Source organism: Magnolia sinica, chromosome 1 (assembly GCF_029962835.1).
Source record: "Magnolia sinica isolate HGM2019 chromosome 1, MsV1, whole genome shotgun sequence".
Lineage (NCBI taxonomy): Eukaryota > Viridiplantae > Streptophyta > Magnoliopsida > Magnoliales > Magnoliaceae > Magnolia > Magnolia sinica.
Window position 1 is genome coordinate 99,709,495 of NC_080573.1, and position 10,975 is coordinate 99,720,469.

General features: G+C 38.2%; 1 protein-coding gene across 1 annotated transcript in view; it reads right to left on the reverse strand.

The window, feature by feature from the left end:
• The window catches only part of LOC131253580 (secoisolariciresinol dehydrogenase-like), a 15,394-nt gene extending 4,677 nt beyond the window's left edge, over positions 1–10,717 (reverse strand). Inside the window, exon 1 of the mRNA XM_058254672.1 lies at positions 10,658–10,717. Within this exon, the coding sequence (XP_058110655.1) occupies positions 10,658–10,695 (38 nt within the window). The 5' untranslated portion in view covers positions 10,696–10,717. The remainder of the gene's footprint in view (positions 1–10,657) is intronic.
• Between the last annotated feature and the right edge of the window lie 258 nt (positions 10,718–10,975).

Genomic DNA, 10,975 nt, shown 5'->3' on the forward strand with positions numbered 1-10,975 from the left:
ATTATGTGAACCTCTGATTAATGGACATCTGTTCATTGAATTTGGACCGTTGACTGCTTTTTATTTCTTGTTCGCAACCATCCATTAAACATCCACCAACCATCCTGTTGTGAATTAATTTAATTGGGCCCCACAGCTTTGACGGTCCAATTTAAATGACACATGTACAATTTGGCAGTGCCTGCTTATGTCATCTTCACCCATAGACACACCTCGGAGAAGTGAACCACAAAAATCTGTATTGTATGAGCTCTAATTTCATGGATCACTGTTAATGTGGTCAAGATCTGATGTTCTAGATAATAATGATTAATGAGCGGCACCCATGTCATCAATGGCTGAGATCATGCGACATCAGATTGTAAGTGAGTGATCCAGTACACTTCTATGCAATTCTAAATGGTGATTTGGTACATCTACATAGAGAGGCCCACCTTACCTTACCTGCAACATAAATGGAGCGTGCCACTTATGCGAACGGATGCTAGTTGGGAGGAACATGCATCAGATCCACCTCATCCATCAGATCAGATGTGCCGCCACATTTCCACCATAGATTCAATCTAATGTAGAAGGTACGTGGGTTGCATTATAAGGAACAGTGTATAATCATGCTTAAACCTCTAGATTCACTTGGTGTGGCCTACATGAGTGTTGGAATCAGTCTAATTTTTGGCCCTCCGCCCAAAACACAGGGTAGGCACCTGATGGACGGTCTAGATCTCATTCATGTGGAGTCGTTCCATCCACATCAGCAAAAGTCAAGTCTGACGTGACTACGCAAGTCATGCAAGCATTTACGAAATTTAAAGTAATCAGGGGCGATCCTAACCCTCTGATCGAGAACCTTGAAAATGGGGTATGCAACAACCGGTGAGTTTCCCTGTGACGCGGGTTGCCTACTGACGCTCTCACTAGCCAGTAGCTATTGTACAGTGGTTACTTGTTATCCACGCCGTCCGTCTAATTTTATAGATAACATTAAGCCATGATACAAAAAATGAGGACATCTAAGTCTCATGTAAACCACACCACACGAAATAGGAAATAATAGTAATTGAATGCCCACCGTTAAAAACTTCTCTGGGGCCACGAAAGTTTTGAATGAACTGGTATTTGTGTTTTTCATTCATCTAGGTATGTGTGACCTAATCAACAGGTTGGATGGTAGACTCTAGGAAAATTTTAATGGTGGACATTCAATCACTACTGTTTTCTTGTGGTGTGGTCCACTTGAGATTTGGATATGTCTCATTTTTGGGATGATGACCTGTGACAAGCTGGAAAAATAGATGGACGGTGTGGATTATATATATATCATGGTGGGTCCCATAGAGCACTCTTTAGTAGCGGCATTAGTAGGCAATCCGCATACATCTCTTCTCAAAGCATTAAATTAAACACAATTTAAAATAATAATAATAATAATAATAAGTGTAGCTAGCAGATATCATATAACGCACCGACGGTCAGATTATCCAATACACTGGAATGTTCGTCGTATTCTGGCGCATGATGTATTTTAATATTCGAGCTTTGCTGAGCTCGCGCGTGTTTACGAGCTAACGCCACCACGTGTGCCAGCGGCAGACGGGTGCAGTAACACGCCGTGCGACACAAAACCGTAAGGATTGAATATAGACATCACGGTGGTCCCAACAAGGTTTCAACAGTAGGTATTCTGTGCTCATTTTTCAGCCCATGTCCTGACATGATCTAGAAAAACGCATGACCATAGCAGAATTCTTACAAACAGAACGGTCTAGACTGGGATGCGTATGTTTTTTGTTAGCTTGTTAGTACACTCACCGACAGTTCACACTTCAGTGTAAGCCACCCCACTAAGGAATTGATGCAAGACCTCAACGGCGTGTGTGGTGCATGGTATTAGATGGGCGTACGTGGGATAGAATTGCATCTGGTACGGCGTGAATTCCACTCCATGTTTGGGAAGAATAGAAATGCTTGGAATTAGATGAGATGGAGTTGCACTGGGTCCTGTGCTAATTTCACTCAATGTTAGTGGGTTGTGTAGGTTTTACCATGATGTGTGGGCTATATCCACACCATTCACCCATTTTTTGAGATCATTTTAGAGCATGGGCCAAAAAATCAGGTAGATCTAAGCTCAAGTGGACCCCACCATAGAAAGCAACGGGGATTGAATACTTACCATTGAAAACTTCTTTGAGGCCACATAAGTTTTGGATTTGTCTCATTTTTAGGTCAATGCCATAAAATGAGGTTACAAAACAAATGAATGGTTTAGATTCTAAACCAGTGTGTTATTCTCAATAATTTCAAATGATGGTGCGTATATCCATTCAATATACCACTATATTACAAATAAAGCATTGAATTAAGCTTTGAGAAATTGAGGACCGTGGACCCCACCTTTTATCCAGCAGGTTTTACGAAGCAATACAAACTTCGTTTGGGAACTTAGACCTGCTCGTACGGATAGCGAATTTGAATTTGAGGACGAAAATACCCTTCTTTCACGGAAACGGACTGGGTACTCCCCTGCCACAAACCAATGGAAGATGGTCGGTGGTCTTTGGCCCCCACCATGATGTATGCTTTTCATCCATGCCATCCATATATTTTTCCACATCATTTTATGGTATGAGACCAAAAATGAGGTATATCCAAATCTCAAGTGTACCACATTACAGGAAACAATGTTGAATGAGCGTCGACCGTTAAAAACTTTTTGAGGGCCATAAAACTTTTTGGGGGGGCCATTGTGATGTTTGTGAGAAATCCTTCCCGTCTAAGTTCATTCATAGGGTTATAAAGACCTGGATGAAGAGGAAAAACAAATTTCATAATGATCCAAAACTTCTATAACCCTTAAAAGGGTTTCAATGATAGACACTCAATTCCCCATTGCCTTTTACAGTGTGGTCTACTTGATAATTAGATCTCTCTTATTTTTTTGGCTCAACCCTTAATATGAGCTCGCCAAATAGATGGATGGTTTGGATATAACACAGACCTCATGATGGACCCATAAAATTTATAAAAAAAAAAAAAAAAAAGCGAACTGCTGTGGCACTGTCGCAGCAGAATTTTTTTAAAAAATTTTCAAATATTTTTTTTACAAACAGAACTTTTTACCCCCTTACATTTTTCTCTAATACATAATTATGTAAATATGTATATATAAGTATATAAAAATATTTTTCTATCTTTTAATTCGTTTCTTTATCTATTTATTCAACGAGCGTTCTCCTAAACTAGAATGATTTACTTAACGTACCACATATGATTTTAGGGTAGGAAAAGCTAATTTAGGTAACCAACCTAGTTATTTTCCAAGATTCCATCGAGTTAATGATCAAAAATCTAGTGGGGAAAATTAGAAATTGAGCAGGGCAAATATGAAATTCAGCGGGGCAAACTAGAAATTTAGCGGGGCAAACATGAAATTGAACAGGGCAAACTAGAAATTGAGCGGGGCAAACGTGAAATTGAGCGGGGCAAATTGGAAATTCAACGGGCGAAACATGAAATTCTGCGGGGGAAGCTTGAATTTTAGCGGGGCAAACATGAATTTTAGCAGGGTAAATGTGAAATTAAGCGGGGCAAAGTCGAAAATCAGCGGGGCAAACATGAAATTGAGTAGGGCAAACTAGAAAATCAGCAGGGCAAATATGAAATTGAGCAGGACAAACTAGAAATTGAGCGGGGTAAACTGAAAATTGAGCGGGGGAAACATGAAATTTAGCAGGGGAAGCATGAAATTAGGGGTGGGAAATAATAAATTCAGCAAGGCAAACATGAAATTCAACAGGCCAAACTAGAAATTCAGCGTGACAAACATGAAATTAAGCGGGACAAACATAAAATTGAGCGGGGCAGACTAGAAATTTAGCGGGGGAAACATAAAATTGTTGGCTGCTGGACATTTCAAAGGCAAAGTCGATATTATTGAGCAACGCTCGATATATCGAAGATTGAATCTCGATATGATTGAGACACTCTAGATTGAATCTCGATATGATCGAGACACTCTCAATATTATCGATGACTTGCCATTGATATAATCGACCATATATCGATAATATCGACGGCAAAATGTTTCGTATAGGGGATTGTATTGGCTCGATATTATCGACAATGAGTCGATATATCGAGGTTTACATCTCGATAATATCGAAGAGTTCTAGATAATATCGAGGAGCACTTTTTTCAAATTTAGGGTGTTTTTAGTTTTTTTTTTTTAAAAAAAAAAAAGAAATTTAGGCTATTTTTAGGGCCATCCTCCATCCACAATAGGGGCCCTAATTTGAGTGAGCTAATTGGCATGAATGCATACCACATTTATGCACATGAGTGGCTAGTTGCTGCAGTATACTTGAGCCATGATAGATGAACATTGTAGCCTGTTTCACTGTCAAACCTTAAGACAAGTGAGTTTCCTTAATTTCATGTTTCGATGTTATTAACTTCTTAATTATATGAAATAAAATTCAGGAACATAGTGTCGGTACGGGGGAGTTTGGATTGCAAGTAACTTGATATAAGTTACCTATGCATTGAGTAGCTTATCTTGGTTTCTACTTCTTAAGCTGAAGTGATTAAGTAAGTAAAAAAGTTACTTATAATTGATCTTAAACCGAGCTTACTTATCTCGAATAAGCTACTTATCTACTGTTGTAGGTATATAAAGTAACTTATTTCGAGATATCCAAACAGGCCCTAAAAGCCAAATACGTTACCCCGCTGAATTTCATGTTTGTCCCTCTCAATTCTAAGTTGCCCCGCTCAATTTCAAGTTTGCCCCACTGAATTTTCAGTTTGCACCGCTGAATTTCATGTTTGCCCCACTTAATTTCTAGTTTACCCCGTTGAATTTTCAGTTTGCCCCGCTCAATTTCTAGTTTACCCTTCTCAACTTTTAGTTTGCCCCACTCAATTTGAGCGGGGCAAACTGAAAATTGAGCGGGGCAAACTGAAAATTAAGCGGGGCAAACATGAAATTGAGTGGGGTGTTTTTATGCAATTTGTTTCTATTTCTAGTTTTGATTATATATACTGGTGTAATCGATATTAGGGTTACTGCTAATATCATGTTTGCCCCGCTGAATTTCTAGTTTGCCCCGCTCAATTTCATGTTTGCCCCACTGAATTTCTAGTTTGCCCCACTGAATTTCGTGTTTGCCCCGCTGAATTTCTAGTTTGCCCCACTCAATTTCATATTTGCCCCGCTCAATTTCATATTTGCCCCACTCAATTTCTAGTTTCTAGTTTGCCCCGCTCAATTTTCAATTTGACCGTGAAGTGATTGAAATTGACCACGAAGTGAATGAAATGGATTTTCCACCACCAACCCGATGGAATCTTGAAAAATAACTGGAAAACTGGAAATTGAGCGGGACAAACTGGAAATTAGAAATTGAGTGGGGCAAACATGAAATTGAGCGGGGCAAACACGAAATTCAGTGAGACAAACTAGAAATTGAGCGGGGCAAACACGAAATTCAGTGGGGTAAACTAGAAATTGAGCGGGACAAACATGAAATTGAGCGAGGCAAACTAGAAATTCACCGGGGCAACACATGAATTTCAGCCGGGCAAATATGAAATTAAGCGGGGCAAACATGAAATTCAATGGGGCAAACTAGAAATTTGGTAGGGCAAACATGAAATTCAGTGTGACAAACTAGAAATTAAGCCGGGCAAACATGAAATTGAGCAGGGCAAACTAGAAATTGAGCGGGGCAAATATGATATTAGCAGTAACCCTAATATCGATTACACCAGTATATATAATCAAAAGTGGAAATAGAAACAAATTGCATAAAAACACCCCGTTCAATTTCATATTTACCCCGCTCAATTTCCAGTTTGTCTCGCTCAATTTCCAGTTTTCCAGTTTGGCCCGCTCAATTTCCAGTTTGTCCCGCTCAATTTTCAGTTTGGCCCGCTTAATTTCCAATTTGACTGCGAAGTGATTGAAATTAACCACGAAGTGAATGAAATGGATTTTCCACCATCGACCCGATGGAATCTTAGAAAATAACTAGGTTGGTTGGCTAAATTAGCTTCTCCTACCCCAAAATTATATGTGGTACGTTAAGTAAATCATTCTAGTTTAGGAGATATGCTTATTAAATAAATAGGCAAAGAAATGAATTAAAAGATAGAAAAATATTTTTATATACTTATATATACATATTTACATAATTATGTATTAGAGAAAAATGTAAGGGATAAAAAATTCTCCTTGTAAAAAAGAAAAGAAAAATTCTGCTAGACTGCCGGAAGCCTGTGTTTTTTTTTTTTTTTTTTTTTGCTGTTTTGCTTTTGTGGGTCCCATCATGAGGTCTGTGTTATATCCAAACCGTCCATCTATTTGGCGAGCTCATATTAAGGCTTGAGATGAAAAATAAGATAGATCTAACTATCAAGTGGACCACACTGTAAAAGGCATTGGGGAATTGAACGTCTACCATTGAAACCCTTTTAGGGGTTACAGAAGTTTTGGATCATTACGAAATTTATTTTTCCTCTTCATCCAGGCCTTTGTGACTTTATGAATTGAATAAATGTTATGGTGGGCCCTACAAAATTTTTAACAATGAAAATCAATTTTCCTGTGCTCTTTGTGGTGTGGTCCAGTTGATCTTTGGATATGATTTTTGTTTCTTTGATAATACTCCGAAATGATCTCAAAATATGGATGACTGCTGTGGATATAATAATACATACATGTAACTTTGATCTCTTTTGAGCCGTTCGTACAACTCTCGGTTGGAGGCGTGTCAGTGCTCGTCTTCGAAAGGAAGCGAGGGATATTTTCGTCCTCCAACTCGCTGTCTGCTCGAGCAGGTATAAGTTCCAAAACTAAGTTTGTATTGTTCAGTAAAAACAGCCGGATAAAAGGTGGGGTCTACGGTCCTAAATTTCTCTTAAGCTTATCCCAAGCTACCAGGGGACAATCCCTGCCTTGCGTAATACTTATGTTTTTTGAATCCCATCCCACGTAATCCTTTTCAATGCCATGCCCCAAACACGACCTTAGTGATGAAAGGTAGTATCTTTCACTCAGTCTACCACTTGAGCTATAGATCGGAGTGTTGACTGGGACACGTTTATCTTTCTGAAGTACCATATACTAGGTGAGGTCCACATGAAGGATGGTTTAGAGATTTCACCTGTGTGCGTTACTAGCATGTGTGGTGGCGTGTGCATTATCTGACATGTGCACGCGTGTAGGCTTAGCAAAGCTGTTAATATTCAATTAGCGATAGCGATATCTAATCATACCGCTTCGTGCGCAATTCAGCTCATGTACACGAGACACATGTGCTAGCAGGGCATGTAGGTCTAAGATCCAATCCGTACATCAAGTTGGTCTGAGCCTGTACATGTTTTTTCACAAAAATAAATTTAGTCCACTCAGTAAGTGGATCCCAATATTGGAAGCAGATGGACGGGTTAGAAAACTTCGGCCAAGTATTTTAGTCCTTTTTTTTTTTTTTTTTTTAATAAATTAAATCTCAAACTGTTGCCCATCTAACCAGTGGATCTAGCTGATTGTTGAGCTAGGGCATCAATTATAGCGGTACCCTTCCTACGGATGGATTGGATATCGGACCAATGTGCTATTCTGACACTGTGCAGCCATTAGATGAGCTGCATTCGACACGCCAGTGGTCTTAGCAAAGCTCATAATGACATGTGATCTTTATTATTTTTCTAAAGCCGAGTCCGCTGGAAAGAAACTTAACCAATATGCGTCCATCATTAAGGGGGCGTTTGGATTGTAAGTTGCTTAAGATAAGCTATTTATGTTATAAGTAGCTTATTTTAGTTTCTACTTAATAAGAAGATAAGAATATTTGATAAACGACGAACTTATTAGCTTCTCCTTTCTTTCATCTCTCCTCATGCATGCCTTCACCAACTTGTGAAAAGTAAAATAGTTAAAAACATGAAGTGAAGTGATTAAGTACTTTTAAGTAAAAACTTTACTTACCTGAAATAAGTCACTTATCCGTTGTTGTAAGTAGAAAAAGTAACTTATTTGGTGGTATCCAACCGGGCCCTAAGTGAGATCCACTCCCACTATTCAATGTGTAATCTCATGTTAGGGGTAGAGCCTAAAAGTCAATTTGTCTTGTGATTCAGGTGGGCCACACCAAGGAAAATAATTGAGAGAGATATCCACCCATGATTTTTTCTGAGCCCACCATTATGATTATATAAAATACACTACAACCATTAGATGTCACACTAAAACACTAAAACTTAAGCCTATGCCCAAACATTAAGCCTATCCGTGATTCAAGTGGGCCATGGTAATGGAAACAATTTGGAGGGTGAGAGTTGCACGCCATCACTATTTCCAATCATGTGGTTCCCTTATCACAGACAGAGCTATTATTTGGGCCCTGAGCCTAAAATGAGAGAGAGACACTTGGTGGTCGGTGGATTTTACATAAACATTATGATGGGCCCACCCAAGCCGCCATAATATTCATATATTCATTAACATTAATTAGACGTGATATCTAAGAGGCTGGAATTGGCTGGGCTTGAGAATTTCTCTTGATTAATGATAGATAATGTTAAATGTTGTTTGTTTAAAACAACTTAGAGAAATGCTCAAACATAACTAGTCGTGCATCCAACTAGTTGTGTCTAGGCCCACCATGATATTTGTATAACTTCCAACTCATCTAGCAAGGTAGGCTCACCATGAAAATAAGATGCCCCAAAAATCATATAAGTCTAACCATCAGGTGGGCAATACCATATAAAATAATGAACTATCACCTAAAACCCTACTCGTCCATATGGGTCCTATCTAAAACTTAGTCGACCTCATTTTTGGTGCATACCATTTTCTTTGTGGGAATACCTTAGTAGAAGGGTACGATGACATAAAAACACTGTGATTAGGTCCCACACACCAACTAATTGTGTGTGAGCATTTCTCAAATAAATCATACAAATAAAAAATGGCCCACTTAAATCGTTGCATTAACTCATTAATCCATTACCAAATTATTTAATGAGCAACTGTTAATGAAACAGCATATGGCTTAAATAAAACCTGCTTTTCCAAGTCTCATCCTTTTGTGACATCATTTCCCAATCAATGAGTGACACTGCCTAATTTTTTAATGAAAACATTTTGAAAGTTGAACCCATCACATGTGATAGACATCTATAATATTGCCTCTCTCTATAATGGTGTCAGGTTCAATTCATGCAATGCATGCATGTGGATGGACTTAGTTGCGCTATCAAAATACAGTGGATGATATGTGGGCACTTGGAAATTACTTTTGATTGCCTATTTGTTACGGAAAGTTACTTAAATGAGTTATTATTACTATTTTATAATATTAGTTTAAATAGATATATTATGATACATATTTCAAGGGTTAAATAAATGCATATTTAAAACGAGACGTAAAAAAAATTTATAACCATTATAATTTATATTATATTATACTGAAAATTTCAATTCAAAAGCTAACATCAATTTATTTTAATGTTGATTTAATATTAAAGTAGTATAAAATTATAGTCATCATATTTTTATCACGATAAATCAAACAATGTAATTGATGTCATTATTATAATTAAGTAGTATAAATAATGTCACCAGACAAGTAAATTATAATCATTACCGTTTTTTTATTGTCGTAATTAATAAAACAAACAGGCTCTGAAATTACATTCATGGCATGCAGGTAATTAAAATTAAATATTCAAATTAAATCCTAATTTTGATATATCATAAGTTAAGTTTATTACTAGTTATTAAACTAATAAGCATTCATTGGCCAACTCATGTTAGGATGTAAGTAAAAAAATGTGGTAAATCCAAAACTCAGCTGGACCGCATCACGGGAAACAGTGGGACGGAAAGCCCAACCATTGAATCCTTCATGGGGCCCACTGACACCCAAAGGATTCGTAGGAGAAGATAGCGAAACCCAATAACAAACAAGAAGAATGCTACATAAAAAATCTCTAAAACAATCACAAAAGAATAGAATTACAATTCAATGCCCTCTTATCAATGTGCAATTCCCGTGAATTGGACATGTGGAACGAAAATCCCAACCGTCAATCTGTCCCTCCTGCATTGAATTGTGCATGGCCAGAATACTGTATCGGGCCAATCTGGATGGATCTTGCAAACGTGTTGTCAAAATGTTACATGGTGAAAGTTCCATTGGTCAGGATCACCTGACCTCCGACCTGATCGAATTTTGGGCCATACATGGGCATTTCAAATGCATAGGACATTCAATCCTGGCTGTGGAAATTGACCTCACTCCATGTTCATGCAGTAAACATGAAATATGAAAGTGATGATCTGATCCATTCACTTATCACAAGGCTCTAGAAATGGATCATAGACCAAAAATCACACTAACAAAACAATCTTAACCATCTAAAGAAAAAAAAAAAAACTCTAACCGAATTTTAAGCTACTGTGTCCGCCATATTTTAAATGGCTAGGATCATTCGATCACTATAATTCTTGGTCTATGACTCATTCATGATTGCCTTCAAAAGATGAACGGTTTGGATCATTCCAGGCATGTGCCACCTTCATGAAATCAGAGGTGAGAAAGCTTTGCAAAACAAGGGTCTAGAGCACTAAAGGCGTAAGTTAGCATCGTACCTTCTTGCAACGGCTGATAGAATGGAACTGCTTCCCATTGTCTGAAGCCTTGTCTCTAACCGTTGCTGAGGAGTTGTTATGTAGCAAGGAATGTGTATGGTTTATATGAGTGGCCCTTATAGTATTTTATTCCATTCGTTCAACGACTGTTATTAACTCTCCCCAATGGAAGTCCGCAGCTTCCCACAACGTCAACTTGTGTGAGCCAATGATGTGTTTATGCGGTCCAACTCGTCCTTTTTAGGCCGGCCTAACCCAAAACTCAGGTGGGCCACATTACAGGGAACAACGGGAGCAATGGGCAGGAGTACACGCACC